This window comes from Falco naumanni, chromosome 7 (assembly GCF_017639655.2).
Source record: "Falco naumanni isolate bFalNau1 chromosome 7, bFalNau1.pat, whole genome shotgun sequence".
NCBI lineage: Eukaryota > Metazoa > Chordata > Aves > Falconiformes > Falconidae > Falco > Falco naumanni.
In genome coordinates, this window is record NC_054060.1 from 12,251,516 (window position 1) to 12,273,229 (window position 21,714).

Here is a 21,714-nt window from a genome sequence, read left to right on the forward strand (position 1 = left end):
CTGGGCACCCCACGCAGCATCTTGCGCTGGCCACCCACCCCACCGGTCCCCATCCCTGCGGATACCGTGACCCGCAGGTCTCGGGGGGGTGGGGGGGTGGTGTGTGTGTAGGGTACCGCTGGCCAACGGGGGTCAGGTCGGTGCATCACCGGCCTTGCACCCACCCGGGGGCCGGTGGGCACACAGGGTGGCACCGGGGTGCCATGTCCCCAGGTGGGCAGAGGCATGCCCCCTCCCCTCAATCACGCCTTTGCAGCAGGCTGCGGCGTGCTGGCACCCTCTGCCCGGATTTGGGGAGCGGGACACACACACACACCAGCGGGGCTGGCAGCGCCGGGGGGGCTCCTGGGGCCGCCGGGACCCCGCGCCGAGCCGCCCCCCCCGCCCCAGCTGGCCAGGCACTAATAACACAGATAATGAGAATGGTAATTCCCAGCGGCCGGAGCGCGGATCCGCCGCCCCCCGCCGCGCACCGTCCCTGCGGGCAGCGCAACCCGCCCGCTGCCGCAGCGCCCGGGGCCGGCCGGGGCAGCCCCTCCCGCAGCGGCGGGCGCGGGGGGGGGGGCGGCGCAGGGAGGCTCGGCCTGTGCAGCCCCCTCCCCCCTCCCCTCCCCTCTCTCCCTCCTCCCATGCCAACCTGCTGCCGCCTTTGTCAGCGCAGCCCGGCGCTATGGCATCCTGCTGGGGCTTCGGGCTCGGGCTCTTCCTCCTCCTCTTCCTCCGGGCTGGGAAGCGGCTGGTGCAGCGGCAGAGCCGGCCGTGACGGCCGCGCTCCCCGGGCCAGAGGCAGGCGGAGCCCCCAGGTGAGCCCCAGGTGCGGGGAGCGGGGCACGGATGTGCGAAGGGCTGGGGGGGCTGAAAGGGGCGCCCAGGAGGAGCGCCCCCCGCCCCCCATCTCCCGGGGCTGCCGGGGAGGGGGCTCCAGCACAGGCTTCCCCCCCGCCGGGTTAGGGCAGGTGGGGTAAGGGGAGGTAAGAGACCCCCCCACCCCCAGCCCCTGTGGTCCCTGCCGGGTGCCCCGGGGTCCCACCTCGTTGTCAGGCTCCCCGGGAAAGGGGGGGACTCAAAAATCTTGAAACTCTTATCTGTGACTTTGGCAGCTCCGCTTCAGTCCTGCACGGCTGGAGGGGACCAAGCGGGTGACTCCTGGCCTGGGCCCCGGGACCCCTGAACCCCAAGCAGGAGGCCTGGAGGGATGGGGACCGGAGAATCCAGACCCACCGGAGCGAGGTCCGGTGGCAGTGGGGTTGTTAGAGGTTTGCTGTGGAGAAATCCAGGTTGCCCATTGATGGAATAAATCACTTGGGTTTAACTCGATTAGACCTTTTTGTGTTGGTTTGTCAGTGTTTGCAATGGTGTCTCCTTATGCAGAATTTCTTGGGGAAAAATGTGACTTGGATGCACTCTAATAATGCGTTGAAAGGACGGAATTTGTGTGTGTTTATATGGGCCAATAGTTGGCAAAGAATAACCATGAACGTATGATGCAGTAATAATTCAAGTAATTTATTGCAGTTTTAGAATGATTGTTTGCACTTTCCCAGATCATATAGATATCTTAACCTGGATTGCGTAACTGAGCAACACAAATAGCCTAATGTTATTGTGCAAGAAAAATCAATGGCAACCCTTGTTTGACTTGAGCCCTGACACGGCTGTGAGGGTACGCTGCCTTTATCCACAAGTTCACAGTTAATTTATGCGCTGGGAGCCTTTAAAAACTGCTCAGTTCTTGGGGGGTGGGGTGCTTGTGTGTGCTGAAGTGTTGTGCAGGGTCCCTTTACAGCAGAGCCTGCCTCTGTTAAAGAGCTGGGTTTGTAAAGCGTAGTTTTCCAGGGCTTGCTCGCACAAGATGAGAGCCATAAAATAGTAACTTCTTCCAGTGCCGTCCCCACCAGTCCCCCCAGTGAACTGTGGGTGAGGTTAGCGGTGGGATGCCCGGGAGGGTGCGAAGCATGCGTTGCTCCTGGGCAGAACGGCAGCGAGCCGCTGGTGAGAGCAGGAGCACAAGCCGTGTGAGCTCCCTGGCTGCAGGCGTTTGTCCGTGAATAAAAATCACCCCAGCGAGGCAGGGAGCCAACACACATCTGCTACCTGCCCCAGGGACCAGAGCCCACCCCGCTGCCACACAGCCGAGGGAACAGTCTGAAGGAGACTGCCCATGTTGGGATGTTCAGGAGGACTTTTCTCTTCAATGAAAGGTGGAGAGAAGCGATTGCCATTGTACAGGCAGGGCTCCAAAGTGCGCTTTTTAGTTTTCTTTTTAATGAGTGGCAGAAGGCAGGGGGAGGAGGAGGATTAAGGTGTGCGGAAACGGGTGTTGTTTGCCCAAGTGCCAGCTCCCATGTGTGTGCGCGGCGGGAGCCAGACAAGGCTCAAGGTGCCCATTCGTTCATCGGAAATTTCTTAATGTTTTGACAGAGAAATGGAGTTGTGAGTGTGGGAGAAAACAAAAACTAAATTCCATCTCGATGTGTTACGTGTTCCATGTGAGGCGTGCATCGCCTGCCTTGTTTTATAGTATCTGGCGTTGGGAAGACAGGCTGAAAGATTTATGAGCTCAAGTTAATAGTAAACCAGCATTTCACAGACTCTATATTAATGTTCTCCAGCGCTCAAGTAGCTGGCTCTTTCTGGGGGAATTTATGCAAGGATCACTCGCTCTGTCTGTCGCAACGTAATGGTATTATAGGGTGGCCCGTTAGTCACCATGGGGGGAAGCAAAACAAGGATGCTGTTTCCCTCTCGGCTGGCAAATCAAAGGGAGAGGGGAAATAATGACTCCAGCAACTGCATCTGTGTATTAGCTGCACCTGCTGTGGATATTGGGAAATGGGGAGAGCAAATGTCAGAGACACAAAGAACAGGGAAGGAAATGAAGGAGGAAATAACGGAGGAAGATAACGTGGTCTGTCTGCCAGTGGCCATGATTCAGGCTCACGCAGGCACCTTGCCACCCAGCCGCTGCTCAGGGATCTCGAGTGGTGGGACTTTCTCTTGAATCCTGTGCTGGGATTTATCTGCCCCAGTGTATGCTGCCCTTAGCCTGTGCAGTGGGGCAGGGTTTGGGCTGAAGGGAAAGCAGCCAGGGCAACTGAGGAGCGGTGCTAATTTAATGAATTCCTGTGAATGTGAATTTTTAGGGTAGTCAGGAGGTGAGGGGCCCCCCTTCCCCAGCACTGATTTGGGAGGTGCTGAGGAGGGAAAGCGCATTCTGGCATTTCTGCGGGGAAGCGAGCTGCATGAAAGAGTGCGCAGGTTCCTCAGGTCTGGAGGACCACAGGTCTCACGGAGGCTTGATTCCTGAAGACACCAGAAAATAGAACAGTATATTCGCTTTGTGCAGCAGAAAGCACCATTAGGGATGGAGGTTGCAGTCTTAATATTCTTGGTCTTCTCCTCCAGAGGCTGAGACAGTGGGTTAATGGTAAGATGAGAGCTCAGTTTGTTGCTCTTGGTGCAGGGAAAGGCGGCATTGATTTGTGGTAAGCCTGGAGCTCATCTGCGTGCAAAGGGAGTCAGACCCCATCGATAGCCGTGCAATATGATGCTGTACAAGTCCATGCTGGGGTGGAATTGTGCTATTAGAGCAGCCAATGTTGAATCTTAGGAGGCTGAGTCAAAGCGACCCTCCCAGTGTTAATATAACAAAATCATTGAAGATGAAATGTTAAGTGGCTCCTTTGGTCAGAGGCTGTCTTGCTGAAGATAAATAAGCTAGATCCTGTCCCTGTGTCTGATTAGCTCCATGTCTCTGGGGACCAAAGTAATTTTGGGGGTGATTTGAAGGGTGCATATGGCTGCTGGTAGTGAAGGTAAGGCACGAGGACGTTGGTGGAATTGAGGCCATCCGAGGAGACCCCGTGCTGTTGTTCTTGCTGTGGGTGCTTTCATTTGCTTTGCTGCTTTTGTCTGATTCATGACCCTGTACCCTCTTTAAAAGGCCTTCGTGTGCTTATTTCGGAGCCTTGCATTTATGTGCCATGTCCAGGTCTATTCTGGTCCTGCTTTGAGAGATAATGAATGAATATGGACATAACAGCTGAGATGGTGCATGGCCAAGTGCTTGGCACCTGGGATGTGGCAGCTCCCAGGGTGACTTGCCAAGAGGTACCTGTCTCTGTCGCAGGCTGTTAGGAGGCTTGACAAGAGACAGAGGAGCTTAATGTGCCACTAAAAACCTTGGCACCGGGTTTTTACATCCTTGACCCAGGCAACAAGATTTCGAGGCCCTTATATATTATCCTTATGGGGTAGTACAGCCTATTCTTCACAGCCTGAATCTGTCACATGCTCCACTAGCAATGTTTCTGATGCGCTGGCACAAGGGAGCACCCATTTCCATGTCCAGACAGGTACCTTTCACACCTAAAGTGCACTCACACCAGAAAGCTGTTTGTCAACAGCCAAGGAGTGAAGAGGAAAATTTCCTAACTCCTAGCTCAAGGTCTACCTATGATTTTGCAACCTGCCTTTTCAATTCCCACCTCCCGCAGGTGAGCCTCAGTTGAGCAAATTGGCCAAATTCCCACGTCAGCAGGCTCAGCTCTCTCCGGGTCACCCTTGTTTTAAAGCCTCTGTCACCTCCCTGTCCTCTCACTGCTGTACAGCTGACCGCCACCTCCCAGGCTGGGGTCTGGGACCACAGGGTCCCACGCTGAGCTAAACCAGGTCTAGCAGGGCTCCTCTGCTTGGGATCTGTGCTTCAGTGCCACTGCCTTACTGCTTGGGTATGGATTGGAGTCCCCAGACCAAGGCTCCTTGTCCATGCTACATAAAAGCAATGAAAGATTTTGGGGTATGCAGGGCTTCCACTGAACTTGTCAGCACTCAGCACCTTTGAAAATCAGGCTGCACCCAAGTTTTACAAGATCCAGAGGGCTTAGCAACCTGAATTGAAGTTAAAACCTCTGATGGGAAGGGTATGCTAAGAATGGCTTGGTACAAAACAAAAAAGTTCAAGAAACTGTACCTAGGATATCCTCATTGGGATGAGAGAGTAAAGGCAGAATGGTAGGGAACAAAATGGGTTGACAGTTTTAAGAAATATGTTATTGCAAACTGACTACTTGCATATTTTAGCAGGAGTGTGAGTGGGGAGAAAGCAGGGTGCTGGCAGGTGGGTGCGGACAGCACAGAGCGTATATCAGGCTGTGAAGATGCATGTCCAGGTGAGGGTTTTGCAGGGAGCTGCCGAGTTACAAATGGGAGAAGATAGTTGCTTTTGCTGATATTCAGCCTGGAGGCAACAAAAAGACAGATTTCCACTCAGGCCCCAAATGGCAGATTTATAACATGTAAAAAATTGACTTGCAGTGCCAGTCCCCTGGCATCTGGGAAAGCCTCTGAGCCCCACATACGAAGTTTACTCTGGGAGTGCTTGGTGGCTTTGGTGGCAGGCAGGACAGTTTGGACCTAGCTTGGGAGCTTCATTGTGTAACGTTGACATGTCAGAGCAATACAAAGGCAGGCTGTTAAAAAGGCTGTTCCTCTGGGCACACACTGTTGATAGAAAAGGATACAAGTATCCTCCTCCGGCTTTTAGTATTACTTTCTGGAGCCAAGCACTGAGCAATATATAACATTTTTTCTCTTTTGTCAGTTTGCAGGAGAGTTGTGCTGCTATGCACAACAGAGGAGCTTTAAAAGCAAACATGCATACAGCGAAGGTGTTGAAAAATCCCTGTAGCCTTTGGTTTCTGAGAGTTGTGTTTACAATCACAGACATACATTCACATTGCTGCTGCTCAACTTCTGATCATACGCAGTGGAAAGATGCTACTTAAATAAACAGCCAAGTCCGCATGGAGGTTTGTTTCATATTCTTATGGGCAACCCAGTGGTTTTTTCACCTCCTGAAGATGCTGCTGTGGCATTTCCTATGAAAGCTGATGTACGCTGGCTTCTGACACAGATAGTGATCACCAGCATGTGATATCAGGGCAAGGTGAAAGGCTACAAGCAGGGGAACAGGAGCCCTGTATTCTTGCAGCAGTGCTCAGAAGTCCTGGGTTTTTGGCTGGGAGGTGATGTTTTAAATGAGTCATAAGAAACCTTGGAAGCCTGACTCTTGCGCTTTGCCATTTGGGTGGATATTCTGCATTTGATGAAGATGGAGAGACTAGTTCCAGGGGTTATCTAAGGGTGGCAGTGAATGGGGAAGATACCATACCTTTTTGGGGAAGGGAAAATATTTTTGTCATTCCTATCAGTAAGAATAACAAAGACAAAGTGAGCGAACATAGGAATTGGCAGGCTGCATCATCCCATGCTCTGTCTCTTCTAGTAGCCAACAACAGAGACACCAACAAGGATATTCACAGTAGGCAGATGAAAAATAAATTGCCCCCCATCAACATCCTTTCCTAATCCGTAATACCTAGAGGTTGGTTTCAGCTCTGGAAGTGCAGGGGTTTATATCCTTCCCAAGATGTTTGCTAGCATTAGCTGTGCTTGTCCGAGCTATTCTTGTTATCCACATAAATGTGCAGCCTTTGCTCTCCACCTCTGCCCTATCATTTTGGGCTGGTGAATGGAGCTGCGCTTCCTGGGTTTCTCTGGGAGCGCATCCCTGAAGAGGATGTTCTCTGTCCTTGATATTTCTCAGTCTTCAAAGCTACCCTGATTGGCAGCTAGCCCTCTAGCATCTGCCGGATTGGTTTCAAGGTTCAGTGGGAAATTTTTTAACTCTTTCTGTTCTTTTCTAAATGTTGCACTTTATAGCTGAAATGGGGCTCACAGATTTTTCACATGGGATCAGGCAGCTTTTTCATTACTGAATCATAAATTTAAGAAAAGATATTTCTGGAAATAGTGTCATGGTAGAGCAGAGGAGAAAATAATGTTTTAAAATAAGCAAGATGGTACTTATGTGCTCAAATAACTTCTGAAAGCATGTCAGAAGTTTATTGTCAGAAGAATCTTCCTGAGAGCCATTTGCAGTCAGATATGAAAACAGCTGGGGTTGTCATGGTGTGCTAGATCATCTCTGGTTAGTCTAGGCCTAGAATTATTATCAAACAATTTGACGTGTGTGTACTTTCAACCTCTTGCCTGTTGGTAAGAAATTCTGTAAAAGCCCTGTAGCAAGCAGGCTGGGACTGTATATCTGCCATCAGTGCAGCCCCTCCAAAGCTTCTGCTGTTTATTCACTTGCTCACTTTAGTAGACGCTGACATAAATGAGCCTCCTTGGATGAAATCCTGATTCCATTTAAGTATTGATTTCATCGATGCTAGGATTACCGCCTGGAGTCCAGAAATACAATGATGGGTTGTACAGGCAAGCCCTCGAATGCATGGCTAGGGAGTCAGGTCCCATCTGTGGCTGAATTACAAGGTTCTGGATATTATCTGTGGGTGACTTAGAATCTTTTTTTGTTTGCTGTTGTGTGTTGCTGTAGAAGTGGAACGCAGTTCCCAGACTAAACCACAAAATACGCTTAGAGGCATGGAGTCCAACCAGGATTCCTCGCTCTTCCTGGTGAAGATCTTGGAGGAGCTGGACACAAAGCAGAATACTGTTTCTTACCAGGACCTCTGCAAGTCCCTATGTGCAAGGTTTGATTTATCCCAGTTGGCGAAGCTCAGAAGTGTGCTGTTTTACACTGCTTGCCTGGATCCTAATTTCCCAGCAACTTTGTTCAAAGACAAAATGAGATGCACTGTAAACAATCAGCAATCAAAGAAAATCATGGTTGCAGCAGATATAGTAACAATATTCAACCTCATACAAATGAATGGGGGAGTGGCCAAGGAGAAACTTCCAGTTGCAAGGCAGAAAGTGAAGAAGAAAGAATCCTTTGAGTCCTGTAGATCTGACACGGAAATCTGCAATTTGGCAGACTGCGTGCCCAACTGCGAGCTGAATGACCAGGAATTCAATCGGGGCTTTCCAGTTAGAAGGTCTTCAAAATGCAGAAAGATGGACTGCAAAGACTGCCAACAGTTTGTCCCCTCATCAGAACCCAACTTTTTACTGGGGGTTAATAAGGAGATGAAGGGTCGGGCTGCTTCTCTGGACAGGCTGCAGGCGTTGGCATCCTACTCCATCGCCACGTCTCCACCATGTGAGATGCAGAGTACGTACTTCCCCATGAACATTGAAAATGAATCTATTTCAGACCAGGACTCCTTGCCTATAAGTGCAGGCATAAAAGAAACTTTCATTTCGAATGAGGAGCCGTTCGTGATGCAGTCATGTGTCCAGAAAAGAAATATATTCAAAGAAGATTTTCATAATCTGATTACAATATCTCCCAACTTAATACCGTCTAACAAAAAGTCAGAAGATGGACACAGAGAGCCTCAGAACAGGAAAGAAAGCTCTAAGCAGGCTTTCTTCAACCACAGCTTTGAAATGCCATACAGCAGCCAGTACTTGAATCCAGTTTATTCTCCTATACCAGACAAAAGACGAGTGAAGCATGAAAGTTTAGATGATCTTCAAGCTTCAACGTATTTTGGCCCAACTACCATTCTCGGGCCCCAGGACACCAAAAAGTGGACTGGAAAGCCAGCCAAGCAAACTGCCTGGCCAGCTAAAAGCTGGAGTTTAAATACTGAGGAGGTACCTGACTTTGAACGGTCATTTTTTAATAGGAAGCAGTCTGAAGAGAAGCCACGATACCAGAGTTCAAACAATCCATCTCCAAGCTTCCCTTCAGCTGACAGGCATCAGTCCTACCTGAACACGAAGGAGCAGCAACCAATTATGCAAGCAAACTATGCTGTGAAACCAAATGGGCATAAACCCAAGGAAATCCCTTCCATTCTAGATGTGGAGAAACACGAGCCAGTCAAAAAGTTTAAGGATAAAAGTATCAATTGTACTTCTGTTCAGATCTTAAGCATCGACAGGACCACGAGTGTTGGGACACAAACAGAGCAGCAAGGTCTGGACCACAAGAAGTGCAAGGATTTGTGTGCGGCGGGCCAGGCCAAGTATGGAGAGCGGCACTCTCTCAAGCAGTCAGATGATGACTCCGAAATTGTGAGTGATGACATCAGTGACATTTTTCGGTTTTTGGATGACATGAGTATCAGTGGGTCCACAGGAGTGATGCAGTCTTCGTGCTACAACAGCACTGGTTCCTTGTCTCAGGTGCATAAATCAGACTGTGAGAGCTCACCTGAGCACAATTTGACTAAAATCTCCAACGGGAATGCCTGTAACAAATTGGATAAAGTGGTCCGGGCAGATATCAGCAACACAGATGATGAACTAAAAACGAGTGTCTGCAAATTAGTTTTGAGGATTGGTGAAATAGAAAAGAAACTGGAATCTCTCTCAGGCGTCCGAGAAGAAATCTCCCAAGTCCTGGGAAAATTAAGCAAGTTGGATCAAAAAATTCAGCAGCCAGAGAAGGTCAGTGTACAAATAGATCTCAATTCGTTGACGAGTGAGGCTGCATCAGATGAGAGTAACTCCCCACAGATATTTCAGTGCCACAATACTCCTCATGGAGGCAAATTGGAGAATAATCCAGAATGGTGCTGTTCGGATGCCAGTGGAAGTAATAGTGAGAGTCTTCGGGTAAAAGCCTTAAAAAAAAGTTTGTTTACTAGGAGGTCATCGAGATCATTAACAGAGGAAAACAGTGCAACTGAATCCAAAATAGCAAGTATTTCAAACTCTCCCCGAGACTGGAGAGCTATTACTTACACCAACCAAGTTGGCATTACAGAAGAGGAGATGAAAGAGAGAGATGGAGGAGAAAATAAGGACTGGCACAGGAAATCTAAAGAGGTAATTTCAACTTTAACTCACATAATAAGCACTTAAAAATAATCTAGTTATGAATGTCTTCCATAGTCATCACAAGCCTCAGGGTATGACAACATTTTGCCCTGCCATATTATGCTTGTCTTTATTGTTATCATAATTGAGCGATTTTGTACCTGTACGTTCTGGCTTGGTAGCTGTAATATGGTCACATTGTTCTCTAAAAGCTTTGCTCTTTTGAAAAGGGGGTGGGGGGGTCATGTGAGTGACGTCTTTGGAGGGTGGTGGTATTCTTCATCATCAATGGCTGTGTAAGGGGGCTGGGTAATTAACTTGGTGAAAAGGTTGTGGGGAAAATTGAAATTCTCTAGTGGTTGTTTTAGAAGGGATACTTTGAAATTGCATTGTGACGGCTTTTATCAGAGAAGTATGTGCATATTTAAAAGCCAACCAAATAGATTCATGGATTCAAATCCCTCAAGAAAAGAGTCCTTGTACGTGTACCGTGAGACTCTAACTGTAGTAATGTTCTCTATATCTGACTTTCACGGTCATTTAAATGAGTCTTAAGCCTCCCATTGTGGAAATGCAGCATAGCTGTGGGCTCGTTTCGGTTGGTCAGAAAAACTGCCCATCCCTCCTAACAGCTGCCCACCACTGTCTTCACAGACCCCATAGCTACTGTGGCCATCCTTGTGCTGGGCTCTGGTTGTTGCTCAGTTGAAACTGTGCATGGTGTGGGCAGTTGTTTCTGTTTCATGGACAGTGGAGAGGGTTGGGGGTCCTTCAGCTCTCTTGTCAATCAGGACCACATGATGGGCGTGCTGTCCTTATGATGGGGAATGAGGGCAGAGAAGGGTTGAGAAAGGAGAGGAAGAAGTTTGGTGGAAATAAGTGTAGCTGGGTAAACACGAAACTATAAACCGTGGGTTGTTAGTAGGTTGCAGAAGAGGAAGAAGGTTACCCTTAGTAAGCCCAAACCTTGGCTTTTCTGTAAACTGAACTGCCCAGGATGAGACGGTGACTTTGCAAGTCCTCACTCCTGCAGCAGGCCATGGCTGGCACTGGATGGGTACCACGGATGGTATGGTGTCAAGGGCGTGCTGCATGGGGCCTTTCCTCAAGACTTCTTCATGTTAAGATTGATCTGGAAACAGAAAACTAGAAGTGTGCATGGATGTCTCAGCTTTTCCAGATCAGATCAGCTAGACTTCTCTGGATGCCAGGGCCGTTTTCAGGATTGTTTTATAATCTGTAAACAGTACAAAACCTAAATTTCTTCTGCTGCATCAGCTTTGTGTTCATATTATAGTGAACATGAGCTGTAAAATACCTCTTTGGTCTGGTTGTGAGGAGGTGGGCAAATGGATTAAGGCCATCCAAAACTTTTGTCCTAGGTGGTACTTTTTTAATAAAATGGTGATTCTGAAAGGAATATCTCTGTCCTTTGTGTTTAACCCCCTCATAGTCCTGTTTCTTCTCTCAAATTCTTTTGAACCCTATTGCAGGCAGACAGGCAATATGAAATCCCACAGCCACATAGACTCTCTAAACAGCCAAAAGATGCTTTCTTGATTGAGCAAGTCTTTAGTCCTCATCCCTACCCCGCATCACTCAAGTCACACATGAAAAGCAACCCGCTCTACACAGACATGAGGTTGACAGAGCTGGCTGAAGTGAAACGCGCCCAGCCATCATGGACCATAGAGGAATATACAAGGAATTCAGGGGATAAAGGCAAGATTGCAGCATTGGATCTACAAGTGAGTCCCATTTGTTTAATGTGAATGGCTTGATTGCAAATGGATGTTGCCAGAATATGTGTTTAAGAAGGGATTTGGATAGCTCAGGAAGGAGCTATGCAGCGTTGAGCCTCTAATCTTGCTGATCCCTATCCATCCTGGCCAGGGACAAAGAAGAATGTGGATGTTTAATTGCTGAATGGTGATCCTTGACAGGTTGGTGCTCCCAGCTTATTCTGCAATGGAGAGATGTCTGCTAAGCTTTCATGGTGTTGGTAGCTCTAAAGAAGAGTTGAGGGATAAAGGGATGCAGAGTTGAACCAGTCCCAAACTGCAGCAAGGCAGAATGGTGCAGGAGCTGGCATTGCTGCTTTCTCTTCTATCCTTGTTCTGCCTGAATTATTCATAGAGAATTTAAGTGTTAGGTCTTTTTCCATGTTGCTAGGAACATGAGACACAAAATACTTGTAGATGGCATTCAATACCATGACTGTTTTTGAAACACATCACTGTTGCAGCTTTGAAGTGGCTGTTGGAAACCAACATCATGTGAAGAGCAGATCAGCTAATGGGCATGTCTCGTTTGCATTTTAGTCCAGCTTGGAAGGGAGCAGGTTCTTCTGCAACAAGCAGAGCAGAGGAAGTTGCTGGGAGACAAATTCAAAATTTGATTTAAATTTTCCCAAAGTGTAGTGTATTTGAAATCACAATCCTGATATATAATGGGCTGCCTGGACCCGGGACTGAGTGCCCGTGTTGGATACTCTGTGCCATGTTGGATGCATGTCTAGCCTGATAAACACAAGATATCTTCTGGGAAGGAAGATGTCTGAGTACAGGTTTAAAGAGGAAGCATGAAAAGTGACATCCAAAACGTGTAAAGACCAAACAAATGTTGCAGTATTTGGTCATGAAACCCAAAACGCACCACATAATGAAATCCACACTGATGTGCAGATCTCTGTGTATCATTTACATGCATTTATCCAGCAGCATGCTGAATCAGTCGGGGGACTGGTGCTGCCCACAGGCGTTTTTGGCTCCTTGCATGTGGATGCGTGCCCCAGAGCACAGCAAGCTGTCTCAGCTCGCTACAGGCTCGGCAGCAGTTGGGGTACACAGACCTACAGCTCGGGGCGCATCAGCATGGCACTAGCCTGGCTCTGTGACCAGCGGTCTGCTTAGTGCAACCCTACCCCAGCCAACAGTCTGCTTGTCTCCAGAGCTTGTCTGCCAGGGAAGGTGGTGTGCAGGAGCCCGAGACCTGCTGCTTCACATCAGCGTTAAAGGGCTTACTGAATTCCTAACACTGGCATTGCAGACTCTGTGCCAGAGTAGGAAAAGGCTGAAAGGGGTTCCTCTGCAGCAGGCAGTCACAAAGCATCCCTTACCTGCTGCGCAGAGGCAGCAACGGAGGTGATATTTGGGAGCAAAGCTCCCCTGGGAGAAGTGTTCTCCATCTGCTCCTCGTAGGGCTGTTTCGTTCCCCGTAAGCAGCTCTGTGCGACTGTGAGCAAACCAGAGAAATCGGCTTATTGCCATCATTTATCTTTAGGATAAAGGTGATAAAACTTTACTGGTTTGATTCTCTGCCTCCAAAAGGACTGCCAGAATTGCAGCTACTCCACAAAGCCCATGTCTAGACTTTATAATAGAGCTTACTGACAAACTTAAAAAATAGACACAGACTGATGAGTGGGGTTTTTTTTCCCAGTGATTAAGTTTATTAGAACTGAAAGTAAATACATTACGCTTTAATGAACATTCCTACATATGGCAACGAAATGGGAAAGGAAGCTGATTAACAGTAATGGGCCTTTTTAATAATGTATCTTCCTTCTGAAGTAGTTAAAAGGTCAATACCAAGGCAGAGAGGTCCAAAAGTGTAATTTCCTTGAAGCATAGCATGGCTATCTTTGGGGTTTTTCTACCTTTATTTATTGAAAATTTCTCCTGGAACTTGACAAGTCTGCTGGTTTTTTCTTCAAAAAGAGAAACTGCAAAGCCAGTCAGGCCAAAGTTTGTCCCAGGTGTGGGGTCTGTGTGAGGTGTCACTGCTTTGCTCTGTGTATGATGATCCACTGGGATGAAGCATTGTCAGGCCATTTTCGGATGCCTCTGGAGACGATGTTGCTGATTGTTTTTAGAAAGCTGGGACAGGTCATTCAGAGCCCGAACGGTACAATCTCAGACTGTTTCAGCATACTAGTGCTATTGTAGACCTCTCTGTTAAACAATGATAAAACCATTGCTTAATTTTACTTGTTTGTTTCTGGGGTAGCTATAATATCACTCCCTGTAGTAGTTCTGTACGTGAAGCAAATGCTGCTTTCAGGCAAAGCAAGGTTTCAGCCAGTAGCTCATGGTCACAAAATCTGAATTAGCCAATTAAAGGCTTACCCAAATCCCTCTCAAGTCAGCTGGAGTTTCTTTGTGCGGAGTCCAACAAGCTTTGGATCAGGTCCGTTAGGAGCACAGAAATGGTGTGTGTTAGAGTATACTTACTGGAACATTGTACGTGGATTTTTTTTTCTTTTTTTTTTTTTTTTTTTTTTAAATAAATGGTCTTTTGGAGCCCCAGACACAGGAGGCAGCTTTGAGAAAAAGCTGTCATTTTTCAGAATGTTCTTTTTACTTGATTCCTTTCTGCTGGTAAGTGCAATATAATGCCTAGTTTTTTATTTCCCCCCATTTTCCCTAATAGAAAGGATGAAGGGAAAAAACCAGGCAAAGTGGAAATGCAAAGCTTGAAGAGGTTTCAAAATCTTAGGAAGAAAAAACTAAAAGATAAAAAAAGCCCCAAAACAAAAACATTCAGGTGGTTGGCTTTCATTCTGTGACCAATTCACATTCCCTTAAGTTTTTTTGTTTTGTTTTGCTCACCTGTGTGAAATGAGGGCAAAGTTGTCCATTTCTTAAGCATGTTTTTTGAAATCACCTGCAACCTGGAGACACTCAGACTTTGGCAACAAGCAGAGTATTTCCTCCTGTGGAAATACAGATTGTGCCATTGGGGTTAAATGGTCTCATCTGTGGAGATGGTCCAGAAGAATGTGTGGTAGCAAATATTAAACCAGGTGTCCAGTTCCCTTTCTCCTCTTGCCCCTAAAACTGAGACAGTCTCATGCATTCAGATGACTTTCAGAAGATGGAGCTGGAAGGAGAGCCCAGATCTGAGGATCGTTCTGTCCTGGGTGATTTCGTGGACATCCGCTTGCAACCTGCCTGTGCGGGGTGCTCAGCACCTGCTGCCTGTGGCTGTGCATTCCCGCTGGCGTGAAGGGCCAGGGCCGCTGCCCCCAGGCATTGCCCTTCTGGTGGGGGTCTGCAGATCACCTGTCCAGAGGGGCTGGGTGCTGGGGGCCGGAGCTGGGCAATCGCACCCTGCAAGCAAGTTATGGCAGCAAAATTAGGGTTAGATTTATAAGATGTAGTGCATGAGGAGTGTGTGGTAAGAACCCTTCCCATCAGCTGGGCTTTAATAATTTAAAAAGCAGTAACAGACCGTTAGTTGCTGTCATCTCTGCTCTCTAGCAGATTAAAGAGGTTTTATTTAAATGCCATCCAAGATGATGAAGTTTCCAGCAAATCAGAGGTATGTGAGGGATTTTGCAACAGAATTATAACATTGCAGGAGTTTAATTTTTGTTGTATTTTGTTGCCACTTTTGTTAGCCTTATGGAACTGGGACCAAGAGTTGAAAGGATGTGAGAAGTGGCAATTTATCCTGACAGCAGAGCCAGATGCAGTTGGGAGGCCTTCAGGCATATCTGCTTGCTTTATTTATTTTCTTAATGACAGATCCCAGACAATTAACAACTGTTTCCTTTTAATTTTTAGACTCAAGAATCTTTAAACCCAAACAACTTAGAGTACTGGATGGAAGACATTTATACTCCTGGCTATGATTCCTTATTAAAACGCAAAGAAGCCGAGTTCAGAAGAGCAAAGGTTTGCAAGATAGCTGCCCTGATAGCAGCAGCAGCTTGTACGGTTATTCTGGTCATTGTAGTTCCCATTTGTACAATGAAATCCTGAACCTGCGGAGACCCGTGACTCCCGGCCGCGTGTATCTCAGATAGCTCATGCTGTGTTTCAAACGTCTGGTGGCAAAACTGTAAGGGATTTGCTAAGGAAGAATGTTCTGAGGATAACCTGATGGAGAATGCTGTAAATGTAGGCAAAACACAAAACAACTAGAGACACTTTTTTTTTTTTTTTTTTAAAAAAAGTATTATTTTAAATAACAGACTGTGAGGTGGAGTTAATGGGAACTTGGTTCAATTTTTATGCATTTTTAAAAGTGCAATTTTTTTTTCCTAAAGAAACTATGTTTTACAGAACCAGAGACTGATGAGAATCCAGGCAAAAGAGGAAGGTTGTCTGAGCTATGTTGCATTTAACAGAGGTATGGGTACATGGAGGTAGCACTGTATAGAAGGGAATGTTCTATATGCATTACACTGGGGAGCTAGGAAAAGTCTTAAAGCTCTCTACAATGTAGAAAACTTTGAATGTATTGTATTTTTTTATAGTATTTATGTATTTCATAACCATTTGATTGAAAGCAGACTGTGTAGCCATGAACAGAGTTCATTTCTATGTTCAGATTAAAAAGTGCTCTTTGTATTTGGTCTTGCCCTAAGACCCATTATCATCACTGAGTACTTAGATAAGTGCAATGTGCTGCAGACCAAAAAGATTATGTTTTAAAGCAATCACAAGAGGTTTTAGTTGCTTCTGTTGAACAACATTTGGATAAAGCTGGCAAACTTGCCTTGCCAAAAGGGTATTCTTTACCTCCGCAGACAGTGAAATTGTCTCAGTTTCACTCCTGCCAGCAAGTAAAGCTGGCAAATCAAAGCAACGCTCTTAAAGTTCTTGGAAATGTAATCTGAACAGTTATTATTTTTTTTTTTCACAAAGTCTTTGTGCCTTTTTTTAGACTGCAGCTTAAATAGAACTGTTTAATTTTGTTATTTTAAGCCCATAACATAAATCACAGCATAATGGGTACTAATGGAGGTTTTTTTTCCCGCAAGCTTTCTATACAGTTCAGAGTGTTCCTCACTCTGCAGGGCTGGTGGGTACTGAGCATTATATTAAGGGCACAATTTTTCAACACTAGTGGAAACTTGCTGTTAATGCAATGCATTCAGCATGGGGAGACCTTTTGCTTCCCTCTTGCTGATGTACTTAAGAATTATAGTTGACTCTACTGGACAGCAAGCAGTCTGTGTCCCATGGGAAATGTCCATTTGATGCTTTATCCCAAATGCAAATAGCAGGTTCAAAGGAATTCTCAAGCTATAACAGAGATTACCTGCCATGGTTAGAGAAAGCAAATACCCAGACAGTATTACTCTTCTGTCAAGTATAGATCTAAAAAAACAAAAAAAGTTAAAAAAAAAAAAGTTTAAATAATAAAAAAAAAGTCATTCAGGAAATAATGTGATCTTGCTGGTCCTCTAAGGGAAAGGAGATTCTGTTAGTGAATGCTCTTTATGTAGGGTAATTTGGTTTCCTCAGAAGCAGCCTCCCTACATGATGACACAGCAGCTAGGAAAGCATCAGATGCTCATTCCTCCGGCTCTCTGGGATGTGCCGCACTTGCTGTTTGTTTCTGGGTGGTTTAAAAAAAGTAGTGGGGAAAGAGCGTGTGGGAGGCGAAGGCTTTGTTGTGACTTTAGATGTATGTCAGTTCTTTCCTGCAGCTGGAGAGCTGTTTACACACTGCTTGTGTGCTGTATTTTATTTAGGGATAGATGATCCCTGGGACTGTTGATCTATCAGAAAAACAAGTTGTAAGCACAGGGTCAGGTGTTCCATCAGCAAATACAGAACAAGGATAAGCCCCTAGACCAAAATCTGCACCTGCCTGGCCTGAATCCTGATCCAAATTCTGTAGCTTTGGCCCATACCTAATACCAAGATTATTTCTCTTTCCTCCCAGATGCTGCAGGATGGAGTCACAGTGGGGAGGGAGCAATTCACACTGTCTATTTTAAGCTGCCTTTGGTTATGGTGTGATTCAGAGTACCTGAGTTTAGGAGCTCAGGATCCGTATGTAGTAAATATAGACAGGTAGAGAAACCTCCAGGGACGATTCAGAGCTGCCAGCAAGATATCTAATATTAGACATGTGAATACACTCTGGAGGGCATTGCTCTGCAGTTTACTTTATGCACAATTTAAGTTGATTGTATATGTGAAAAAAAAAACCATTCCTGGTTCCGGGTAATGTCAGAAAGCCCTTTTACACCCCTCCTTGGCTTGGTGATAGCAAGCACCAGGTGCTGCTGGAAAGAGCAGCGTGGCCCTGTGGTGGCACAGTCAGTCCCCTGCCTGCCCACGCTGGCAGTGACAAGTCCCTTGGAGGGGCAGGGTGAGTATGGGATGGACATGGGGCAGACTTACACCCCCCCCCCCCCCCCCCCCCCCCCAGATTCACCAGTCCCCCTCTGCTAGCCTGAGTGGGCTGACCCTGCTGCCCTCAGCCCGACATCAGCAGCACTGCCTCCATCGCATCTCAGTAATCTGATTTTAGACAATATCTCAGCGGAGATGTGAGAAGGGTGCAGGAGGTGTTATTGATCACAGGGGCGGGCTGGGGCTGTGCTTGCACTGATGCGTTAGAAGAGATGTAAGAACCCCTGTTTTGTCTGTGCAGGAATATTTTTTTTTTTTTTTTGTCTGTGCAAGACTCATCCAGCTGGCACCGGGTGAATCCTTGCATTAGAGATGCCCAAAATCCTGAGGAGGATTTGGCAGGTTTTGGTGCTGTGGGTGACATGGAGCTGGCCCAACCCAAGCACTCAGCATCCCAAGCATCCATGCAACTCCTAATTTATCAAGGTGCTTTTGCCCATCCTTACTTTGCACAAGCTGCCACTGGCACCCATCGTTATTGGGGCAGTGGTTTTGCTACACGCCAGACTGTGGTTTGTCATGGATCTCCCTCTTGGGGCTTCATTTGGCTCCTGCAATCTCTGGGATCATCTCCATGGTGCCAGGAGCCCGAGGGGAGCGGGGAAAGCAGAGCCCGTATCCCTGCCTTCCCCCTCTGCAAATACCTCCAGGAGCTGCTGCCTTGCTGTCTCCTCTGCAGCTCCTCGGCACCACCGGGATGCGCATCCCTAGCCATTCCCAGTGGGTTTTGCATCTGGCACAGAACTCTTTTCAGTTAAAATAGGTAAGGAGATGGAGTGGTGGGATGCTGCTGCTGCAGGAGAGCAGTCTGGGCAGGAGAGACTCTTCTGCGCAGAGTATACAAGCTAGGTGAAATCCTGACAATATTAACCTGCGAGAATATTGTGATCAACCTTGTGAACCAGTTACCAACTAGAATATACTGTATACTATATGATAGACTTTTGTATAAAAAAAAATTAAACAAATTAAAGCTATAGGTACATTGTAATCCTTGGTGTGATTGAAAAAAGTGTCCTAGATTGTATTACTTAATTAAAATAATGATGAGCATATTGAACTGTTTTTCGTATTTATGCCTTATAAACTTGATATATTACACATGATAAAATGAAACTGCAAGAATTATAAAAAAGATACTCCATTTTGGGGGCAAATCCCATTTGCTTTTCCTAAAACAAGAGTGCTGCTTGAAATGAGCTCAATAAATCATGTGTGCAGATGAGCAAGAACAGGATCTGTCCCCAAATGACTTTTTAGGATTTTTTTTTTAATGGGGCTTTCTTTAATGTACTATGTAATAATTTTATTTTATAAAGTTACTGTACAATGTTGCCTTTTGGTTCATTTAAATATAATACCAAATAAACTTGAAAATTACAGAGTCCTAAGTTTTAATGGAACAGTTATAATAATTTATTACTTCATTGCTTTTCCTTTTTTTTTTTTTTTTTTTTTTTTTCCCAGGGACATCAAGATAGCCACGGGATGCGAGTGTCTCGGTGTTAGATAACTAAGCAGCCTGTCTTAGTTCTTGGCAGAATTGCTAATGGATTTCTCACTTGTGAAATAATAAGATGGCAGAAGATAATGAAAAATGAGTTTGTTGGGTTTCTTTTAAAAGCTCCTTTGCGTTACATTCTTTGGGCTTCTGGGAGATTAGCTCTTGACACTAATCATAATATTTCATTTTATAGGTTATTTCATGACTGGGTTTTGCCGTATCAACAGTTTTAATAAGGTCACAACTAATATTTTGATATGTTTCACTTACATGTTTATACAGCCACTGTCCCTTTTAAGTCAGTACTATAGATAACTATTTATAGTCACCTATCAACAGGGAATCAGTTTGCTTAGGTTTTCTATATCAATTTAATTTGCTGCTTTTGACTTGTTAATTGTAAAACCAGTTTGTCTTAAAATTCCAGCTGTTGAACCAAAGACAGAGCATCAGAGGTTGCAAAGGGCAGCTGCCGAGAAGAGGACATGTATAAATAATGAACAATGACATGAAAGCATAGTAATGTAAGATCTTGATTTCCTCATCTCCACTGCATAAACACCTTTAATGCACTGCTTTAGCAGCCTTGGTCAGGATGGGAGTGCTGAGTGCTCTCTGCAAGGCCAGGCCCCCAGCTCCAGCCTCAGGTGCTCATGTGCCGTGAGTCGGGCTGCAAAACATCACAGGTCTCCTTAGGAGGGAGTGTGATTCACAATTTAGTGTTGGTTTCAGTTTTGGAGATAGTAGCATAGATTTGCCTGAATTTAATGTTTTTCTCTTGTATCCATCAAGTCTAAAAGCTTACAGATAGAAGTGCCCTCTGGATTTTTACATTACAGCATGAATCCCGGAGCAGGAACTTTCACAAAAATGCTAAGTGTTACCAGGCTCATGCCAAAAAATCTTAAGCACTCTGGCACAGCATGCCTCAGTCAAGACGCTGGGTATGTAAGGATATATAGACCTCATCTGGGTCATTACTGTGCTAGAAGATGGGGCAGCTGCCGGGTTTCTACAGTAGCTGCTGGATAGAGTTGCTGAGTCTCAAGGTAGAAGAAAGCTCCGCTACGCAACTCTGTATTGGTGACCGAAACCCAGCCCCGTGATCTCTGTGCTGCTTTGGATGTCTTGCTCACAGGAATCGATTGTACTGGTTGAATAAGTTCTTTATTTCAGATCTAGCTCTGACGAATGGCTCTGCCTGATGCACAGAAGAGTCACAAGCAAAATATTGGATCTCGAGGCCATTTTCTGCCCTCTGAGGGGCTCTTGTGACTCCATCCCATTGAATCTGCACATGGAAGAAAGGAAAGTAGCCAGCAGCCTGCCCATAGCAGTGTGGTCCTATTGAAAGGAAAGGTCAGATGGGTTGGTGTGCACTTTGGGAAAAGGCAAGCAACTGTGGAAGTAATTATGCAAATTAGGTATGTACTTTCATCTTATTTTTTCCTTTGCTATTGTTTCAGGAAAGAGCACTATATCTTGTAAAATGCTGTTCTGCTAGTAGTTCTCCAGCAAGCTTGGTTACTTTGGATGACTTCTGAGACCATGGACCACAGGATATCTTGCAGGCTGTTATGTAAATCTACGATGTTCTCCTAGAAAATGGAGCAAAATCTTCAAAAAAGAAAGAAGTGGGCTGTCAGCAGCCAAGTTCCTCCCATAAGTAAGTTCCATTTGGTTTGATTTGTTTTCTGCAATTTAGCACAAACTACATGTAGGAGAGTGTTGTGACATTGCTTGGAGGGGGGAATTACAGATCTAATGTTATAAGCTCTTTTGAAAGCAGCAGTTAGTTAGATTAGACCATTAGACTAGTTAACAGTCCTGGATGAGTCCAGCACAGGAAAGCAGCTGTGCTTGGCCCATAGACGGTACCACACTGGCCACTGCTGGTCCTGGTGGAGCAGCAGTGAATGCGGGGAGATGTGCAAAACTCTTGTGCAACAAAGTGGTGAAGGGTCTAGAGAAGAAGTCCCATGGGGAGCAGCTGAGGGACCTGGGGGTGTTCAACCTGGAGAGGAGGGGGCTCAGGGGGGACCTTATCGCTCCCCACAGCTGCTGCAAGGGGCTGCAGCAAGGGTGGGACGGTCTCTTCTCCCAGGTCACAAGTGACAGGACAGAGGAAACGGCCTCAAGTTGCCCCAGGGGAGGTTTATATTGGAAAAATTTCTTCACTGAAAAGGCAGTCAAGCAGTGGAACAGGCTGCCCAGGGAGGTGGTGGAGTCACCATCCCTGGAAGCATTTAAAAGACCTATAGATGCGGTGCTTAGGGACATGGTTTAGCGGTGGATTTGGCAGTCCTGGGCCAAGAG

The 21,714-nt window shown here is 46.2% G+C and overlaps 1 protein-coding gene across 1 annotated transcript; it reads left to right on the top strand.

Annotated features, from left to right (window-relative positions):
- Positions 1–623: 623 nt before the first annotated feature.
- MINAR1 (membrane integral NOTCH2 associated receptor 1) lies at positions 624–19,309 on the top strand. The gene is made up of 4 exons (XM_040602099.1): positions 624–803; positions 7,403–9,747; positions 11,232–11,486; positions 15,306–19,309. The coding sequence occupies exons 2-4, from the start codon at positions 7,450–7,452 to the stop codon at positions 15,501–15,503; spliced, it is 2,751 nt and encodes a 916-aa protein (XP_040458033.1). The 5' UTR covers positions 624–803; positions 7,403–7,449; the 3' UTR covers positions 15,504–19,309.
- The last annotated feature ends 2,405 nt before the right edge of the window (positions 19,310–21,714 follow it).

Bases quoted from the DNA above. Each gene is read 5' to 3' on its own strand.
- MINAR1 (XM_040602099.1), top strand. From the start codon at position 7,450: ATGGAGTCCAACCAGGATTCCTCGCTCTTCCTGGTGAAGATCTTGGAG. The intron at 9,748-11,231 runs GTAATTTCAACT...ACCCTATTGCAG, and splicing joins GGCACAGGAAATCTAAAGAG to GCAGACAGGCAATATGAAAT. The intron at 11,487-15,305 runs GTGAGTCCCATT...TTTAATTTTTAG, and splicing joins TTGCAGCATTGGATCTACAA to ACTCAAGAATCTTTAAACCC.